At 56.6% G+C, this 20,644-nt stretch overlaps 1 protein-coding gene across 2 annotated transcripts; it reads right to left on the bottom strand.

Annotated features, from left to right (window-relative positions):
* Positions 1–1,383: 1,383 nt before the first annotated feature.
* Positions 1,384–19,844, bottom strand: Lsm12 (LSM12 homolog). Of its 2 annotated transcripts, none has more exons than XM_004859248.3 (5): positions 19,621–19,844; positions 17,626–17,759; positions 3,931–4,040; positions 2,846–2,972; positions 1,384–2,605 (listed from the first exon to the last, which is right to left on the bottom strand). In XM_004859248.3, exons 1-5 carry the CDS (start codon positions 19,742–19,744, stop codon positions 2,513–2,515), a joined length of 588 nt encoding a protein of 195 aa, XP_004859305.1. In that variant the 5' UTR covers positions 19,745–19,844; the 3' UTR covers positions 1,384–2,512. The 2 variants fall into 2 exon arrangements, with proteins under 2 accessions (XP_004859305.1, XP_004859306.1); XM_004859249.3 differs by having other exon boundaries at positions 17,635–17,759; positions 19,621–19,840.
* Between the last annotated feature and the right edge of the window lie 800 nt (positions 19,845–20,644).

Below are 20,644 nucleotides of genomic sequence, written 5' to 3' on the forward strand. Positions count from 1 at the left end.
ATGAGAGCCGGGAAACCAGTGCCTGTTGCTTGTTTCTGCGTCACCACATGCAGGGCCCGTCTGTCGGGAGACTGGCACCCCGGCACCACGGACCTCGAGCCGGCCAGCTTTTTGGCTGCTGTCCTGGTTGTCCCAGCTGTCTTGTGGCAGCGGCCAGGCCGGAACCCAGGCCGGGTCACCCGCCGTCACCCTGCATCCTGTTGTGTTGTGTGCTGCCACCAGGCTTGCCTGGGGCCTCGCGCCTGCACCAGTGCAGCCAGCACAGGGAAGCACAGGCCCGGCTACCACCCTGCTTTCCAGAAGGGGCCCTGAACTAATGGGGTGACCACCACCCGGGCACCACTGCTGTCCGGCCCCGCCCAGCCCTGGGCGCCTGAGCACAGGGCGCATGCAAGCTCTGCACTCAGTTCCTCATCCTCTCCACCCCGCTCTGCGTGGGCACACCTGTTCTCCCAGCCCTTGGAGGCTGAGGCAGGAGGATCTCTGCAAGTCTGAGACCAGCCTGGGCTACAGAGTGCGTTCAAGGCCAGCCTGGACTGCCTAGCCAGACCTGGCTCAACAAACCACCAGGACGGCCAGGCTCCTGTGCTGCACCCCAGCCCTGGCAGCAAGTGAACAGAGTGGGAAGGTGGCGTCAGGAGCCCATGCGGGGAGCCCAGGTGCAGCCTCTGCCAGAGCAGGCGCCCTGCACTGTGAACCGCCACTCGGCCTCGACCGCTCCCCTCCTGGACAACAGGGGCTGACGGGTGGTTGGCTCAGGGACAAGGGTGGGGACGCTCAAGGCCTGGTCACCAGGGTGACAGAAGCTGCGGCTGGAGCCCAGCTGTGTCCTCAGAGCCCAGCTGCCCCGCACTGGGTGTGAGCAGCAAAGCACTGAGCACTGCTGCCCGGCACTGAAGCCTCAGCCCTTTTTGCTGTTTGAGACAGGGTCTCACCAAGTCACTGAGTTCCTGGCCGCCTCAGCCTCCCGAGGGCTGGCATGCACCCCACTGCCCAGCCCTCTCTGGGCCTCAGCCCACTCCTGCCTGCCTCTCCAGACGTGCACTCTCTTCTGAATGGCTTCGTAAGGTTTCCCACTTTTCCTTGGCAACGGAAACTGCAGTCCAGCGAGCCTCCCACCTCTCCCAGGGCTCACCCAAGCCTGCAGGAGGGAAGGGGGCGTGGGCTGTGGCTACCCCAAGCCGCACTGAGGGGGCCCGCTGCAGTGGCCACGCCGGGGCTCAGCGCTGACCCTCAGCCTGCCTGAAGCCACACAGTGCGGCGCCATGTTTCTGGACAGTTCCAGGGGGCAGAGTTGGGTGGGGTAGGAAACAGGCAATGGAGACCGGTGGCACCAGATACACCCTCTTGGCCCCTCTGGGACGAACAAATCCAAGACATGAGTGATGGTTAAAAAAACTGGGGTTTTATTGTTTTGCTAAACAATACTAAAAAAAATTTTTTTTCATTTTGAAGGCAGGGCTTGAATTATTTAATTTTGATCCATTTAATTAAAAAAAAAAAAAGGAAGGGGAAGGAGATCATGGCCAAAAAAAACATAGTTCACCCCCCCCACAAGGCGCTAGCCAGCGGCCAACCCTGCTCCCGAGGCCTGGACCGAGCGTGCGCCAGGCGGCTCTGAGCAGGACGGTCACACCAGGCAGGCGCTCGAGTCCAGACGCCTCCAGCCGCCCGGTGAGCACGCACAAACTGTCTCAGCTCGGAAGCTTTCGCTTGGGGCTGGGCGGGCGTTTGAGCGGGAGGACGGGCAGAGGGCTCGCTGGAGCCGGCCAGGGTGGCCCAGAGAGGGAGGACAGCCATGCAAGCGGCCCCACGCAGGTGCAGAGCAGCTCTTCCGGGACCCCAGGCGCCGGCCGGGCCCACGGCGGCCCTGGCTGGGCGGCAGAGAGGAGGTGGGGCAGTGGCCATGATCTAGGAAAGAGACCTGCAAGAAGCAGAAAATATTTAGAGAACATTTTAATATATATTTTCATATATATATTTAAAGTTAAGAAAAATAAAACTAATTCAAGCCATGCCCTGTGCAAAAAAAAAAACAAAGTTAAGAAAAAGAATTTAAACGAGACCTCTGTTGGCTGCTCTGGTCTCAACTCAAGAATCACAGTCAGCTTGTTACTTTTATTTTGGAAGAGAAGATGTAAAAGTTTCTTTCAATTACTCGGAAGGCGACTGGCGCCACTTATAAAAACAGAACGGCAGGAAGAGAGTTGGGCAGGAGAGAAGGAAGTGAGCGGCCAGAGCGGGCAAGGGGCCTTCGAAAATAAAACTAACAAGGTGACTGTCGGAGAGGGGCTGTGACAGGGCATGGCGGGCGGAGTCTGTTAGCCAGGTACTGGTTCGACGGTAAATGACCTCCGTGCGCTTTTGTTGGGCGTTTGTCTGTTCAAGTCTAAGACTGGACGCGCTGGCCCCTGGGGGGCGGGAGCCAGCAGGAAACTTGGGGTCCCTCCCCTCCCCGCCTTCCTCCGTGAGCCGCCGCCACACTGGGTGCTGAGGTCCCCGACGCGTGGCCTCAGGACGACAGGGCCGCCTCCTTCTGTGGCTGCTGGGCTTGTGAGCGCTGCAGGATCTTTTGGCTTTCCACGTCTCTAAAATGTTTTTCCACCTGCAAGAGTCCAGCCAGGCTCAGCATGCGGCAGACAGGTGCGGTCCCCCTCGGCCCACTGCCTGGTGCCCGAGGCCTGCGCCAGGAGTTGGGGCCCACACGAAGCGGGGCAAGAGCCCTGAGCAGCGGCGCCCCGGCCCGCCCAGGTGCAGAGCTCCGACCACTCCACACCAGGGCACGGGCTCGGCAGCACCACCCACTGTCCCGAGCCCAGGCTTCCCCTCCCGACCCATCACTTACTATTTTGCGTACATGGCTCAGTGCGCTCCCCTCTTTGCCTTTACAGTTTTCCACCTGATAGGGGGGCGTAATAACAACTTCTTCCATGACTACGATGTTTTTTTCTTGCCATTTACAGTCTTTAATGCTGGAAGGAGAAGAGTGGAGAGACATTACCGGTGGGCAATGCAGTCCAGGAGGCCAAGGCCGACCTCCCAGACGCCCGGCTCAGCAGCAGCTGGCCGGCAGCTGCCGGGGCGCAGAGCAAGAAACCAAGGGGCACTGAGCCCATGCAGAGCCCAGTTGCACTGTGAAGCATCAGAGCTGGGAGACACTGGGGGCAGCCAGGAGCGATGGTGCTCATGCCCTCCATCCCAGTATTCTGGAGGCTGAAGCAGGAGGATCCTGGATGGCATGGTGGGGGCAGGCGGCGCAGGGAGGGCAGCCAGATGACTTCTGTGGGGGCTTTTAGGGTGGGGTGAGGCGGTGGCCTCTGCTCTCCCCCTGCCCATGTTCATCCCAACATGCAGCAGGGGAATTGTACGCACAGCATTTCTCTACTAACACTGCACCAGCTTTCAGAGAAAGATGTAGCAGCAGCGACAGAAAGGAGCAGGAAGAGGAAAAAGGAGGGGAGGGAGGAAGGAGATCACAAGTCCTAAATTGTGCGCTACTAGCTGGGCATTGGCTATACCGTGAGTTCAAGGCCAGCCTGAACCACAAAGCGAGACCCTATCTCAAAGAACCAAAAATCAAAATCAGACTAAATTACGCACCACTATGTCTGGAAGGAAACATATGCAAAGTCCAATCCAGAGCAAGGTTTCCTGAGGTGCTGAGCTTGCACCGGGGCTCAGCACACGCAAGTGCTCCACCTGAGCGACACCCACAGCGCTCCCCCCTTTCTGTGGGGACAGGGCCTCCGCCAAGTCCCACAGGCAGGCCTCAAACTTGTACATCTCCTGCCTCGGCCTCCAGTAGCTGGGATGATGGGCGTGCACTATGCCCGGCCAAAGCAGAGTTATACAGACAAGAAGCTGAGGGCTGGAGGTGAGCGCTTGTGGCCATGCCACGCTGTGCGCAGCTCTCACGAACGCCCAACTCACGTCTTGTGGATGGTCTGGAAGAGCTGCTGGCCCTCAAGGGAGACGCCAGCACTGATTGCATAGGCCTGGCTCAGCTTCTCCTCCTTCTCCGTCCGCGCTTTGCTGGCGAGCTGGGTGGGAGAGAAAAGAGACTCAGAAAAGCACCACTCGGCCCCCAACACCAGGCCCAGGCTGGGAGAAGCCAGAGACCACTCCAAGACTCAGTGCACTGCACCCGAAGTGAAGTGGCCACCCCACGACCTACTGGGACAGCCGCAGCTTCCTGCACAAAGCCCTGTCTCCGCCTCGCCCCCTCAGTGCCTCTCATGCGCCAGCTATGTGCAGGCTTGGGGGACAGACTGTGTACAAGTGCAAACGCCTCAGACTACTTCAGACGGTGACGGCCAGAGCAGAGGGCACAGCCCTGAGGCTAAGGGAGCGGCGCTCGGGCCTGTCCATGTGAAGGAGGAACCTCAGGCCCCACTCAGGTGCAGCAGGCCTGTCCAGCAGCAGCAGCATGGGAAGCAGGCCTGGAGTTGCAGGCCTGCCCGCCTTCCGAGCCCCTCGGGCCGCGCCTGCACTGCCCTCTGGTGGAGCCATGGAAAGTTGCCCAAGAAGCTCCGGGAACATCCAGTGTCCCTCCATCCTTCCTAGGCCCCAGCCTTGGGGTGCAGCTCTGGGGAGCTGGGACGGGACACATGCACAACAGGCGACTACAGCAAATGGCAAGGCAAACACACGTGTGCCAGGCAAACGGAGGACGGAGCTCAGACCCGGAAGGCGAGCAGCCCCACCACAGCTCCCTGAGGACAAGGACCTGGCGTCTTCGGGTCCTCAAATCCTCGGCCCATCCCGGCCAGTATCAGGGCCCTCACACAGCACCACCTCAGCCTCCCGAGGCTGCAGCCCCAGCCAGGACCAGTGGGGCTGTGATTTCAGACTTCACGGGAGAGACACGGGGCAGGTGGGCAGGTGAGCACCCACTCTGAGGGGTGCAGGTGAGCCTCGTGGCCAAAAGCAACCCTGGGGCTCACTTCTCAGCAAGGCCTCTGGGTGTCTCGGTGCTCCCAGGCCAGGAGGGAAAGCGGGGTCAACAGGGCCTGGGAGGAGGGAGGGGTCAAGCAGTGTGCGCCCCACAAGCCACAGGGCGGTCCCCTTGAGAGTCTCAGCCCCCCACAAATGCCTGTCCTTGACAGGAAACCTCTACCCCCGCCAGGCCAGGCAGAGCCGCTACTACAGAGTGGGGACAGGCAGGGACAGGCGCCCCGTGCTCAGGTCAAAACCTCCACTCACTCCCCACAGGAGCCGCAGGCCAGAGGTGACCTGGCTGAGACAGCGACAGTGACACTGGTGACAGGACAGCGTTTCCAAACACCCCTGCCCAAGTCTAAAGGCAGAGGCACGGCCAGGTGGGCTGCATCCACTTCAGCTCCAGGGAGGAGAAATCCTAGGGCTCTATGCGCAGCAGAAGGGGCTGCAGGCCTCACTGCTTCCTCTCGGCCCCCACATTCTGCACTCCCCACCTGTACTGCAGTAGAGCTGGGGAGCTCCAGATGCCACACCCAGAGCCCCTGGCAGGCTGCGTCTCCATGGCAATCCGGAAACACTCCCACTGGACACCAGCACATCCATCTAGGGCCGGTCTCACCAGCGAGCTCACAAACGGGGCAACTCCTGCCACAGCGGACCCCACCAGTGAGGTGCAGGAGTGCGTGGTGTTCCCACAAAGAGAAGCCACAAGGGCTTCCTCTCCTCAAAAGTGGGAGTCAGAGGGGAAATAACTGGGTGTGGTGGTGCACACCTATAATCCCAGCAGTCAGGAGGCTGAGGGAGGAGGATCGCCACAAGTTTGAGGCCAGCCTGGGGTACATGGAGAGTTCAAGACCAGCCTGAACTACACAGCAAGACTGTCTCAAAAAAACAAAAAAATGGGAGGGGGCCCCCTGGACAGAACTTGGATAAGCCTTCTGCAGGTACACTCACCTTAAATGGTGCACAAATCTAAGTGCCCTTCTTTCTCCCACTGGTGGATGACTAAATATCTAAAGCGAGCCACTCCAGTGAGCGGACGGCGGTCAGGGCACCAGGAGGAGCGCCCTGAGCAGCACAGGTGCAGCTGCCCCTGGAGGCCCAGGGTTGGCAAGGCTGCGATTCTATGCAATTCCTCAACTGTCACCCACACTGCGCCATTCCGTGTGGATGGCCCAGGTGCTGGCCTGGGGCAGTCACAGCTTTAACTGGTTGGCGTCTCACACAAGAGGCTCCAGGCTTAAGATGGCACCAACCTACAGACACCATCCCCGTACCCTTGCCTGGCCTGCACGGGCGACCCCGTTCCGTCCACTAACCACCTCTTCCCGGGCTTCACACACAGCACCCTGGTGCAGGCAACAGAGAAGTGCGTGAGCATGACGCTAAGCCTCGCTTGAGCAGCGTGGTGACCACGTGGCACACATGGCTTCCGGCACACAGGGACACGGGTCCCAGCCACACGGACACCCCTCCTGCTCAGGGCCCCACTGGGCCACCTGACTCCCCCTAACTGGCAAGTGCAGGCGCCAGGAACCCCGAGGGTCTCCTACTGGAAGCACCCAGCAGGTGCACATGGTGACCTGCTGACCCCACCAGCCGCTCAGCGTGAGCATCACGCCATCCTACCCGCTGGGTACAAGGCCCTCCACCCTGCTGCCCTCGTCAGGGGCAAAGGGGAACAGACCAGAGTGGCACAGACAACTGTCACCTGCAGAGCCCCACCCGCCCCTGCAGACCTGCAAAACCCCCTCTGCAGCAACCCAGGCGCTCAAAGCCTTCTCCTCCGGGGTCAACGTCCCCAAAGCTCCCTGTGCCCACTCACAGCCCTGCCTGAGGCTGCTACTGAAACACCATCCAAGCCATGCACAGCTGAGCTGCCTGCTACTCGGGAGGCCGTGTGGGTGATCATGGGAGCCCAGCGTGTGAGTCCAGCTGGGCAACTCCCGTCCGCCCCTCCCTCTCTCCTGTTAGGGAGGCGAGCACAGCACTACTGAGGTAGAACCTCCAGCCCGAGACAGGGTCTCTTAGGAAAACAGGCAGGCACAGCAAAGCATACGTGGGATCCCAGCCCTCTGGGAAGCTGAGGCAAAAAACCACAAGTTCCAGCTCAGACTGGGCAACTCAGTGACTTAGCAAAACTCTGTCTCAAAATTTTAAAAAAGGGCATGGGATGCACCTCAGTGCAAAGGCCCTGGGCTCAATCACAATCCACCCATCAATCAATAAGAATTAAAACAAATCTGTTCCTTACAACCTCAAATACTATAGTTGGAAACTCAAAACAAAGTACTCACAGGCACAGTGGCACACGCCTGTGATCCCAGCACTCAGGAGACTGAGGCAGGAGGATTCTAAGTACGAGGCCAGCCTGGGCAACTCAGAAAGACCCTGCATCAAAAGCTAAAAAGCAGCCAGGTGCAGTGGTGCACGTCTGTCATCCCAGCATCCGGGACACTGAGGCAGGAAGACTGCCGTGAGTTCAAGGCCAGCCAGGGCTCCATAGTGAGTTCAAGGCCACCCGGCATTACATAGTGAGACCTTCTCTCAAAATACCAAAAAGAAAAACTAAAAGTATGGTGGCACACACCTGCAAGCCCAGCAGTCAGGAGGCCAAGGCGGGAGGACCATGAGCTTGAGGCCAGCCTGGGCTGCACAGCGAGTTCAAGGACAACCCAAGCTACACAATGACATCAAGTCTCAAAAAGCTAAAAGAACTACAAAGGACTGGGGACGTGGCTCAGTGGGAAAGCACCTGCATGTTCAATCCCCTGTCCTACCAGAGTAACACAGTGCCCACCGGAAGCTGCGCTCTACAGCACATCAGAGATGCCTGCTAGTGAACACTGGGACCCCAAAAACCAGTCCTTGGGGAGCAAAAGCTTATGCCCCGCCATGCACCAAGTTACAGCGTGACAGAAAGCTAGGTCGAGTAAACTCTTAAAATGACAGGAAAATAAGATTGCAGCAAAAGACACAGTACCATTAATCCCCTCAAATGCTCCCCATGCCTTGAACCCATTCCATTCATCCTGTCACTCACACGTCCAGCTGTGGCTGCCTCCACATCCTGAACCAGTTCAAACTGTTTGCTGCTTTTCACAGTCATTTTGTCTATGAGGAAGAGCCAGGAGTCGTGCAGTACTAGGTCAGGACATAGCGCCATGTTTTGGGGGGTTTTTTTGGTACTGGGGATCGAACTCGGGTCCTTGCGCTTGCGCAGCAAGTGGCAAAACTGCTGAGCTAAATTCCTGGCCCAACAGTGCCATGTTTTTACAAGCCTGCTGTTCAATGGCACTTGGCAGCAGCATTCACTATTTTTTAGAGGTTTGTTTGAGATTGGGTCTCATTTTGTACCCCAGGCTGGTCTCGAACTTGCAGTGATCCTCCTGACTCAGCCTCCTGAGTGCTGGGATGACAGACATGTGCCACCACGCCTGGCCACACACTGTATTTCTGATCACATCTTATAAAGACACTCAGGAAAGAGGACTTCCAGAACTGTTTCAGGAACTAGCAAAAGTGATGGCATAAGTGTGCTGGAAGCGAGAGGGAGCACTCTGAAGGGATTCATGGCACTGTGTCTTTACTATAAAACAATGTTTTAAACATTCACCATCTATGTGACCACTCTTGTACGTAATTCGCAGTATTAAACATTTAATCATAAACAACCCTGGGCAGGGGATTTAGCCCAAGTGGTTCAGGTGCCTGCCTTGCAAGTGCAAGGTCCCAAGTTCAATCCCGGGTACCAAAAAAAAAAGGAACTAATGATAACCCTATAAATAGGAGTGGAAGTTACTTCTCTGTGCTGAGATGAAGGCCCTGAGACACGGTTGGTGAGAGACCTGCCCAAGTTTACCAAGCTACAGGCAGGTGGGTCTAGATCTGAACCAGACTCCAGAGCTTTCTATTTTCCCCACATTAGGGACTGAAACCAGGACCTTTGCGTTGAGCTATTTTATTTTTCATTCTGAGACAAGGCCTCAGTAAGTCACTAAGTTGCCCAGGCTGGGCATGAACTTGTGATCCCCCTGCCTCGGCCTCCCAAGTGCACCACCACATCCAGTTAGAGCATGTATTCTCACCCACTGCACCAGCACCTCCCAGCTTCAGCAAGGAGAGACAAGTCTATGTTACTGTTGAAGTAGCTATAACCTGTAGGCAAGATAAAAGCAAACACTTCAACAAGGGAAAACACAGCCGGGAACACTGCCATATCCTTGTAGGCTTGCAGGCCCAGGTAATTGGGAGGCTGAGGCAGGAGAATTACCAGGGCCCAGCAGTCCAGCAACCCTTTCTCAAAAGGAGATGGGGCAGGGGCCGGGGATTTAGCTCAGTGGCATAGCACCTGCCTTGGAAGCACAAGGTTCTGAGTTCCATCCTCAGTACCAAAAATGAAAAGGCGTGCGGCGGGGGTGGTGGGGGGCATTTTTAAGACCCAGTTGCCGGTTTTTTTACAGTAAGTAGAGCTATTTGCTTCCAGTCCACCGGAGTCTGCGGTAGCACACAGCTATCTGCCTTTCCTAAAAGGACCCTGGTCTGGGCCCAACCCTTGGACTCCCAGGACACACCGCAGAGAGCAGGTCTGGGTAAGAAGGGATGTGCGCCCAACTCACCCCTCCGCACTGGAACGAGCCCTGAGGAGGACACTGCAAAGCCGGGGCCAGACTGCCCCAGCCAGGACCAGCCTCGTCAGCACAGGGGCAACAGATCTACTTCAGTCTAGTCTGACATGCAACCAGATGTTGGCAAGAGCGACAGCGTTGACAGCGACTCCTCCCCGCACACAAGTCAGCCCCAAACCGAGTCCCTCCAGCAAAGCCGCTGCACACCTGCAAGAAGAACACCAGCCTGGAAGCGTGGCCTCCACAACGCACCCGAGGACACCACTTGCGCTGGTCACGGAGGACGAGCTACGGGAGCCAGGGCATTAGGTCGGCCAGCGGCAGCTCACATCTGTGATCCCAGAACTCTGGGAGGCCGAGGCAGGAGGGTCATAGGATTGAACTCAAGCTGTGGGCAACCTACTGATTTAGCAAGATCCTATCTCAAAAATGGGATGTACCTCTGGGTTCAATCCCTAGGAGTCCCCCACCATTAGGTGTAAAATGTCTCTTAACTTTATCATCTAAACTGAGAGCCCCATTTTTGGAAAAGGGGCTGATTTTACTTTTAACTGTACATAAGCTGTATGATACATATCTATGTTTACCTACATAGGTTGTTTTTCTTTTTTCTAATGATAGAGGCTTATACTACAATGCCCAGGCTGGCCTTTAACTAGCAGCACTCCTGCCTCAGCCTCTAAGTAGCTGAGATGACAGATATGTGCCACCAAGCCTAAAGAGCTGATTTTATCAGACAGAACCATGTGCTGCTGCTTCCTGGGCTCAAGAGAACAAGGACAGCAGGGCCTTATCTGCTGTCACCCTTACTCTCAACCCGGAAACGCCAGCTGAGCCCCCAGCACTCAGTGGTACAGGCTCTGAGCATAGGACCTGTTCGTCAGTGTTCTCCCAACCCACCAGAAGGGCCGAGGGAGGCAGGGAGAGCAGCCAAATGAATGTGGTGCTCACTGCCCAGAAGCAGGGAGGCACCACCTGCCCATTCCCCACCTTGCAGGCTCAGCTGAGGATTCTGGGGCTGATGGTGCTGACATACTTCTGGGCTGGTCTTTAAAAACCCAAATGGGCAGCTATTTTATTGGCCCAGTAGTTCATGCTGGACTCAAACTCACTATGTAGCCCAGGCTGGCCTTGAACTGGCAGCAATCCTCCTGCCTCAGCCTCCCGAGTGCTGAGACTAAAGGTATGCACCACCATGTCCAGCTGGGAATTGTTCTTTTTTTCCTTTGCAGTACCAGGGATCGAACTCAGGTCCTTGCGCTTATGCAGTAGGCAGCGAAACCACTGAGCTAAATCCCAGGCCTGGGAATCGTTCTTAAAGACAAAACTCTGCAAGAAAGTCAACTCCCCCAAGGCAGGGACCTTTGTCTGTTCTGTTCGTAATGTGTCCTCTAAGAACCCAAAGTAAGCCAGGCATAGTGGTGCACACCTGTAATCCCCACACTCTGGGAGGGTGACGCAGGAGGATCCAAAGTCCAAGCTCAGCCTGGGCATCTTAGCTAGATGTTATCTCATGAAAGAAAAGGGGGTCGTGGGCTGGGGATTTAGCTCAGTGGTTCTGCCACCTGTCTCATAAGCACAAGGACCTGAGTTCCATCCCCGGTACCAAAAAATAACAATAAATCCATAATGTAAGGACCAGGGATTTAGCTCAGTTGTTTCTCCACTTGCCTCAAAAGCGCAAGGTCCCAAGTTTGATCCCCAGTACCAAAAAAAAAAAATCCATAATGTATACTATAAATATATAATTTTTATTTGTCCAGTGAAACCTAAAGTGCTACACACAGAAAGAAAATAAATACGCGGACTGGCCCTCGAGGCACTGGACAGCAGAGTCCTCTGCCATGCCCTCCACTGCCCTGACCTCTCCCAGCACCCTGCGGGAGGGAGTGAGGGAGGGTGGACAGATAGAGGCCCTGGTGACACACGGAGATTTAGAGGCCAATCATAAAACAAGCAGTGCCCAAGCGGGGCGTGGTGACCCCTGCCTGTGACCCCAGCACACTGAGAGCCTGAAGCAGGAGGATGACAAGTTTGAGTCCAGTCTAGGCAACTTAGTGAGACCCTGTCTCCAAAACAAAACGAAACAAAACCACCCCATCCAGGAGCTCCCTGAGGGTCTGTGACTGACACAACCACCCAGGCCACCTTGGTCCGCCACTCCACACGTTACCCCCAGTCCCGCACTGCACCTCGCTCATTCCTCGAGCACGCAGGGCACTCTGCTTCCTTTCCAGCAGTGCCTTCAAGCACCCTCCAATGCTGGCCAGGGCCAGAGTCTGCACCCTTGTTTGGGGTTCCCTGCGCCACTTCCTGCCACCGCCCTCTCATTATGCTGGAGGAGCCATGCCTGGCACCCACTTCGCCTCTCTAATGGCCTGGAGGAGGACAGAGGTGGTGGCGCCCTCGTCTTCCCAGGTGGACACCAGCCCTGGCCGCTGGCTGGGTGCGTGGGGCACAGCTCCCTCGGGGTGACACAGAAGGTGACCTCGAGCGCCCTGCGGCTCGGACACCCCTGCTGCCTGACCTGCCCACCTGCCCATGGCCTTTCCTGACACTTCTGTGGGCAGCACCGTCAGCCCGAGCGGGGCTCGTCATCTTGCTGGGCTCCTCCCAAGTACAGCCCTGAGAAGCCAGGCAGACCACAGAGGGTCCTCTCCCAGGTGAGACCCGTGGGGCCAGAGCGCGCTCAGCTCAGCATGTTCGAGGCCGGGCTCAGTGCCCAGGACGCGAGGGGGAAGCCTCTCCTGTGCTCTGGATGGGGCTTTCCCCTGCCAACTCTTACACACACCCCTCCTGCCAGAGCTGCCACCTGCGGCTGGCCCGGCCCAGCCCTGGGGACAACCCCACACCTCAACACAGCTGCAACACATGGCCAAGGCTCTGCTGCCAGCTTCCCACTGCCCCAGAACTCCTCAGACCTGGGGTGTCACCTCAAACTTCCAGGAAGCCCCGAGGTTATGCTGAATCACAGCCATGAAGCCAGGAGAACACAAAACTACAAAAAAGGCAGCCAAGGGTGGGGATGGGGCTCAGTGGCACCGCGCCTGCCTGCCAAGTGCAAGGTCCTGAGTTCGATCCCTGGTAGGTGCTGGTGCACCCCTATAAACCAGCACTCTGGAAGGCCGAGGCAGAACTGCAATTCAAAGCCAGCCTGAGGGAGGCCGTTCCCAAATAAAAAACAAAAGGGCTGGGAAGTAGCTCGGTGCAACCCCAAGACCACGTTAGAAAACAAGGTCAATTTCCACCCAGTGTGTCCCCTCACTAGAGGTGAGCAACACGCCAGTGCTTCCGGAGTAAACCATCTGTCCAGCTCCCCTTCCAGTCCCATCAGGGTGCCCGGGAGGAGCAGCCCTCACACAGCAGCCTCGGCAGCCCTGGCCATCCCACTGCACCGCTGAGTCCCAGGCTCCCAGCTGCCTCCCTGATCCCAGCCCTCAGGCCAACACCCGGCCCATGACACTGCTCCCAACTTCCTCACCAACAAGAGGTCTCTTTAAAGATCCCTTTGCCAGGCTTGATGGTGCACACCTGTAATCCCAGCACTCTGGAGGCTGAGGCAGGAGGATCGCGAGTTCGAGGTCAAGCCGAACTTTTTTTCTGGCTGGGCATGGCAGCACATGCCTGCAATCCTAGACTCTGGGCAGCTGAGGAGGAAAACCACCAAGTTGGGAGTCCACCACTCTTTATCCCTCAGTTTTAACTGTGACCCAGGCTTCTGGTGAGGACCGTCCCACCCCGAGACCCCAACATCCCAATCTCCCAACCCTGGCTGCCCCTCAATCTCTTACTCCTTCTAGCATGAAAAGCAGTCAGGCTGCACAGCTGTAATGCTAGCACTCCAGGAGGCAGAGGCAAGAGGGTCAGAAGTTCTCGTCCAGCCAGGGCAGCCTGGCAAGGCCCTGTCTCAAAATAAAAATAAAGGAAGGCCGGGGATTTATCTCAGTGGTTCCACCGCCTGTGCTGCAAGCGTGGGACCCAAGTTCAATCCCCTGTACCAAAAAATAAAAATAAAGGCTGAGATACAGCTCAGAGTGAAGGCCCTGTGTTCAACACCCAGTACTGTTTGGTTGCTGTGGTGGTACTGGGGCTGAACCCAGCACTGTTAGGCAAGTGCTGTCACTGAGCTACCCCCACCCTCCCCCCTTTTTTTGGTGCCAGGGATCGAACTCAGGACCTTGTGCTTGCAAGGCAAGTGCGGTGCCACTACACTAAATCCCCAGCCCTCCAACCCCCCCCCCCCTTTTGAGACACGGTCTTGCAAAGGAGTTGCCAGGCTGGTCTCAAACTTGCAATCCTCCTGCTTCAGCCTCCTGAGCAACACCACCACCGCACTCAGCTAAAAACATCTTTTAATTATAAAACACTACGCATGGGTGGCATCCAGTACTATTCTTTCTCCCCGGCTGGCAAATCCCCACCTCTGCAAGCAGCCTCAGCAGGCCACCCTAAGGACTTGGGGGAACAGACCAACACCTGCCAACTCTCATCATCCTGACAGCGAGAAGGACCGGTGTCACCCTACCTTCCGGGGCCACAGCAGGAGGGACCGGGACCTCAGAGGCCACCCCACTGTGCTCACCCTAGAGCACTCTTGGCACCAGGGTCTGGCGCTCCTTCAGTGGACTGCTCTGACTGACCGGGTTGAGCAGACAGAGACCAAAGGGCCCAGTCTGATCCCAGCTCTACCGCTTGCTAACTGCACGGCCCGAAGCTCGTGACTCAGTCGCTAAGCCTCAGTTTACCTCCTGTGAGAAGGCACCCCAGGCAGCACACAGCCTGTTGTCAGGGCGCAGTGAGACGCCTGCAACTCCAGGCCCACGCTCCCCACCAGGTACCGAAGGGTGTTCAGCTCATCAGACTCATGAGACTATTTTCTCAACTCTTACACGAAAGGGAAAAAAGCACTCTAAAGATGCCAGAAAAGATGACACAGTGATCTGTGAGTATGAAATAAGCTGCATCAAAACTCTGTAACAGGGCCGGGGGATTTAGCTCAGTGGTTTCGCCGCCTGTCCTGCAAGCGCGGGACCCGAGTTCGATCCCTGGTACCAAAAAAAAAAAAATTTACCCGGGCTGGGTTCAAACTTGCAATCCTCTTGCTTCAGCCTCCCAGGGCACTGGGCTTGTAAGTGTGCACCATCACATCCGGGTCAGTAAAGGTCTGGTAAATGCCACACAAAGAGCAGCTCGTTAATGTTGCCATGTCCCAGTTACCTCCCAAGAACACTACTAACCCAGGGGGATGAGTGCCACCGGGTGTAAGATGCTGAATTAACCTGAGGGAGCTTGCTGAGAAAAGCCCACTTCCCTCCACAGCAGGCTCCCAGGGCCCTTACTTCCAAGCAGTGTTCAGACTCATCTGTGGGAACCCAACTCAGGGTGAGCCACAGAGAGGTGCCCTGGGACCTCACGACGACTGGCTGTAGCGTGCGTGCTCTAGCACTTCAAGAACACTGTGCCTCACAGGAAATTCCTAACGCTTCTAACAGGCTTCAGGGTCACTGCGGAGCAGTTAAAATGACACTCAGGGCTGCGGTGCAACTCAGGTAGAGCACTTGCCCAGCGTGTTCAAGGCCCTGGGTTTAATTCTTAGCACACACAGAAAAGATAACCAGATTTCTTCCTTTTGCAGCCCCACTATCCTCGCTCCAGCTTCCTGCCGGGACAGACTAAGACTCCTTACCCACAGTGCTCTGCCAATCCAAAGCCAAACAGGCTCACCCCCAAGAAGTGGCACGTTTACACCCTCTCTAGTTGAGCTGGTGTGGATTTCCTTTAAAAGTCCTTCTCTTCCACTTCCTGCTGGGTGGGGACAAACCCAGTTTACGTCCACAGGTTTAAGCAGGCAGCCTTTCCCCGCTCCACCAAGGTCTCCAGCACAAATGGCGCCACTCCTCCGCTGCCAGCCCGAGGGATCACAGCTGGCACTTCCAGCTCACTGGGGCAACTTGCTCCCTCATAGGCTCAGGCCGTCCTCCATCCTGAGAAACCCAAGTCCAAGCTCTCGGAAATGAGACAAACTTGTCGCGTCACTCAAGTGACAGGCACAGAGCCGCCCAGATGAGCCGCTCCAAGTCCAAGTTCGTGTGGGGAAGAGGCACAGTGAGCATCTTGAAAGGTGGGTTTCAGTGGACAGCAGACAGACTACTCACGAACATCTCCGCAAACGGAAGAGCAGACACACAAAATCCAAAGATAACTCCAACCTCAATTTTAGTTTTTGGTTTCTGGCTCCTCTTCCCAGCACACCCTTTTCTCAACACTTGACGAGTGATACACTTGGTAAGAAAAGTAAAGATTTCTGGGCCAGGGATGTAGCTCAGTGGCACTGCACCTGCCTTGCAGCGCAAGGTCCTGAGTTCGATCCCCATATCAAAAAAAAGGGTAAAGATCTCTAGTACTCACTCCCCAGGGGATCACTTCCTGCTGCTTTCTTGAATAAGTGGATGAAAAATGGGTTTATAACAATGCTGGTAAAATATAAAACTGACCAGCCGAAAGCAAACAGTAAAAGCAAGATAATCCACAAACCAAGTAACAGGGCAACGGCTGAGGTTGATGGGAGAATAGAACTTCTCTGCACCCATGCCTGTGCACTAGTGGCCCCAGCACACGGTGTGAGAGCAGCCCAGGGCCTCTCAGTTCTTTGAGAAAAGCGTCCCTCTCTTGGGTATAGCCCCTGCATTCCTCACGAAGGAAGGTCCAGTACAGACTTCTCATCCTCTATAAACACCAGAGGATACCTTAGTGCCTGTTCCTGTGCTCCAGCAGGAGGCATCTGACTTACCCAGCGTTTTACAATCTATGGACCTCACAGGATGGGGCACCCTGACTGCCAAAGCAGCCTTCAGCATGAAAGCCAAGACCCTCCCAGATCTGTCCCTGGCCACACTGGAAACCCTATGGCATCTCCCCAGCGTGACGGGGCACTCCCCAGCCTCAGTCACGCTCTGTTATTCCAGCTGCCCACGTGTCTCCCGGCTCTGCTGAGCTGCAGCAGAGCACATTCCCAAGAGGCGGAGAACATACTCTCCAGGACTCCTCCAGAGCGAGAGACTTCCACCACACGACTTCAAGAGACTTGGGGAAAGGCAGCTGCTACTAAAATCCAAGACACAACTTAGTCATCCAGCAAATAGCTAGTAAGCACCACTGTCAGGAGCGAACGGAACAGGCGTGGCTCTCATCTGCGCAGGAGAAAACATGGCAGGGCAGACGTGAGACCAGCAAGCAACGTGCAGTACCATCCCAGAGAGCCTGGAACCCCTCTGCCCAGGACACACCCATCTAAAGGGACCCCTAGCCCGCAAACTGCCCCCCACCGTGGTCACCTCTGCTGTGGAGGTGAGAGTGAGTGGCAAGTCACTCTGGCCTCTTGGAAGAGGCACAGGTAATTGTCCTGCCAGAAGGACGAGCAGTCGGAGGGCAGGAGAGAGCGCAGGGTATGACAGCACGGGGCCTTGTGACCAGTCAGCAGCAACCAAGGCCAACGCAAGAGTCAAAAACAGGCTCAGGACCCCCGAGATTAATTTGGGACGAACACATCCTGCACACCTAATGCCCCGTAATGGACCTCAAAGTCCAAAGGTAAGAGAGAAGTCAGTCTGAGGAAGTGCCTCTGGCACTCTGAAGGCACCTGAAACACCCCAGGGACACTGACAGTGTGTCTGTGTGCAGAGCCGCGCTGCCTGGCGGTGACAGGCCCTGCCCTCACCCTCCCGTCCCCAGGTCCCCAGGAGTGCCTGTGTGGGCCTCCTTCGCCAAGGGTGACAGCAACCCTGGTTCTGGTGGGGACTCAAGACACTGCTGTCTGCACTGCTGCTGCACTGGGGACCAAAGTCTGGGCCTCGCACAGGCTCCACTGCCACTCGACCAGCAAGCACACCCCGGCCCAAGACCCTCGTTCAACTCCACTGAAGATACCCCCGGAATGAAGAGAAAAACTCATAAATACATGAGAAAGAGAAAAAGATATCAGAAAAAGCAATGGCAAGTCCAACAAACATGGAGAACAGGGCCACGCAGTCAGGAGCCCCTCCCCGCCACCCGTCCTTACCTTACTAACATTGAGTGAAGCTAGGGGAGGAGGAGTTTCTGTCCGGTCGTTAATTATTTCCACTTCTGAAACATACTGTAAGTTTATGAGCAGGATGTCGGCATGGTTGGGCTTTCCACTGGAAGAGGGACATTCTGGTAAGAAAATACAGTTAAGGAACACAGGGCCGGAGAGGCACAAAGCAAAGCGGCCCAGGAGACGTGGCTCCGCACAGCTCCCTGGTATGTGAAGGCTCATGCCGGGCCGGCCGCGGGCCACATCCTCCTCGCCTCTGAGGCAGAGGCAAATACAGGCTGAGCGCCGTATGTTTGCTGTTTGTCTAGATCTACGAATCACAAATCACATGGAAGAGCCAGCTTTTTCTGCTCTTGGTATAACTTCCCCTCTATCTGCAGAAGGCTCTCATACTTTTTCAGATTTAAGATCCCCCAGATTTGAGAAAACTACAGCTCTGGATGGGAAACTCGATCCATGTGCCCCGCCCAGTTCAGTCATCCATCCACCCATCTATTCATTCTTCAATCAACCATGTACTAAGAAGCTGGGCATGGTGGTGCACGCCTGTAACCCCAGCACTCGAAGGCTGAGGCAGGAGGACTACCACAAGTTCAAGGCCAGCCTGGGCTACAGTGAGTTCCAGGACAGCCTGAACTACAGAGCAAGACCTTGTCTCAAAAAAATAAAAGAGCAAAACCATGTACTAAGAGCCTGCCATATCCCAACTCAAAGTACAGCGAGCCCTCTTGCCAAGAAAGCGGCTAAAGTAAAGATCTTAGTCTCACTGCCTCTCTTGTTCAAAAAAGGAATTGGAAAAAGTAACTATTCTTGTAATTAATTTAAGACCTCTCCTAAGATAGAAATCTACAACTAGTGGTTAAAGGAATGGAATTAAAGTATTTGACACTCAAAGGCACCAGACTCATTAAGGAACTCCCTTTTCAAACCTGTGACAAAGCTGGGCGTGGCGATGCACACCTGTCATCTCAGCACTGGGAGGCTGAGGCAGGACAGCTACAAGGTGGAGGCCAGCCTGGGCTACATAGAGTTCAAGGCCACCCTAAACTGCACAGTGAAACCCTGTCTCAAAATAAATAAATGAAAATAAAAAAGGAGAGATACCAAAATGCCATAAAAGATTCCATTTCTCAAAAGAGAATTTTTAAAAATGAAAAATTCGAGTAAACCCACCTGTAGATCAAATAAAAGGGGAAGCAACGGGCACATTTACTCCAACCAGGAAGCGTTCCCCAGACTGAGTCTGCTGGAGTAATTCAGAATCATTTCCACCTCAAAGGAGTAGGCCGCCTTTTCCATTCAGTTTAACACTGCTACTCTCAGAAAGAGGGCGAGCTATGGAAAAGTCGGGACTGCGGCGCTGGGCCGGGAACTTGCTGTCACCTGTAGCCCACACGCCCTCACGCGAGCCCCTGGAAGACGTGGCAAGGCCTCCCCAAAGAGCAACCCCGATGCCTGGGAAACCTAAAACTCAGCACAGCACGCACCCCGCCCAGCGGCACCACGCACGCACGGGCACCGGTGCAAAGCCTCCGGCTCGGACACAACCCTGCCCCGCAGCTGTCCCTTTCGGCGTGGCAAGGCCACTGATCACCGCGCCGCTGAGCCCCACGCGGACCCCGCTCCCACCCCCGCAGCCCGCACGACCCCTCCCCAGGTCCCGCCGCCCGCATCCGGGCCCCCCCCCCGGCCTGCCGCCGCCGCCGCCGCCCGCTCCCGAGCGCCTCGTCCCTCTGCAGGGCCACCTCGTGTCACGGTCCCGGCCGCTGCAGGCGCCGCCGCGCTCCCTCCAGGCCCGGGCGACGGGGTCCCCGAGGCGGCCCGCGGGGCTCGGGGGAGGGGTGCTCCGGGCCGCGCGCATGCGCCCCAAGCGCCGCGGGCGCCGGTCGCCCCTAGGCCGGGAGAGGCCCAGTGCCGCCGTCCCCCGCCCCCCACGCCGCCCCTCCGCTCCGGCCGCCGGCTCCGCGCGCCGAAGGATACTTAAAGCCAGCATCTTGGACTGGTAGTCGAAGGCTACCACCTCGCCCTGCAGCCGCTGCTCCTGGCACGTCCGGCACGACACCTGGCTCCCGACGCTGAAGTACTCGCCCGGAGGAGCCGCCATCTTGGGAGAGCAGCCGCGGCCGGCGGCGGCGGCGGCGGGAGCAGCAGCGGGCGAAAGCCGGGCCCCCAGTCAGCTCCGCGCCTCGCCGCAGGCGTGCTGACGTCAGACGTTGGGGCGGGGCGGGGAGGTGGGCGGGGCCTACGCGGCGGGGCGGGAACGCGGAGGGAAGCGGAGGTCAGGCGGCCCTGCCCCCCAGGGCGGGCCAGCGTGGGCAAGCTCCTCGTCGGGCCGGCCTCAAGGACAGGTGACCTCCGTGGATTGCAGAGGAAAAGAGGGGGGCACTGCGTTCTCCATGTATCACACGTTGCACGCAAGAGTTTGACCAATGAACTCCCCCAAATAACGTGTATTACCCTACTCTGCCTCCAGGAATCGGAGGCGCTGAGGACTGAGGGAAGCTGCTCGCTTGCTCGCTCGCGGTGACGGTGACTGAGTACAAAGTGGCTGTGGAGGGACAGTGACTGTCGAGTTGGGCGAAGCCGACTCTGAGCCGAAGGTCTGCCATTTACCAGAGTTTGGAACCGTGAGCACATAAGCTGACCTTGTTTCTTCAGGGGGATCTGCGTATCACTTGAGGAGCACCCAACCACCCTTTGACGTAGGGACCATTACCCCCGTCTTACAGAGGACGAAACTTAAGGGTAGCCAGGCACGGTGACCAACCCCTGTAATCCCAGCACTTTGGGAAGCTGAGCCAGGAGGGTCACAAGTTGGAGCCCAGCCTGGGCAACTTAGTGATTTAGTGAGACCCTGTTTTCAAACAAACAAACGAAAAATAGCTGAAAACTGTTCTAGGTAGAGGTCAGGTGGGAGGAGACTGGCTTGACTCCATTTCTTTCTACCTCAAGTCAATTTGTTTGTTTAGTTTGAGACGGTATCACTATGTAGTTCAGGCTGGCC

Source organism: Heterocephalus glaber, unplaced genomic scaffold, assembly GCF_053883595.1.
Source record: "Heterocephalus glaber isolate CG9 unplaced genomic scaffold, H.glaber_assembly_v1.0 deba00001773, whole genome shotgun sequence".
Lineage (NCBI taxonomy): Eukaryota > Metazoa > Chordata > Mammalia > Rodentia > Bathyergidae > Heterocephalus > Heterocephalus glaber.

Bases quoted from the DNA above. Each gene is read 5' to 3' on its own strand.
- Lsm12 (XM_004859248.3), bottom strand. From the start codon at position 19,744: ATGGCGGCTCCTCCGGGCGAGTACTTCAGCGTCGGGAGCCAGGTGTCG. The intron at 17,760-19,620 runs GTATCCTTCGGC...TTTTCTTACCAG, and splicing joins GTCCAAGATGCTGGCTTTAA to AATGTCCCTCTTCCAGTGGA. The intron at 2,973-3,930 runs GTGAGTTGGGCG...TTCTCCTTCCAG, and splicing joins TTCCAGACCATCCACAAGAC to CATTAAAGACTGTAAATGGC.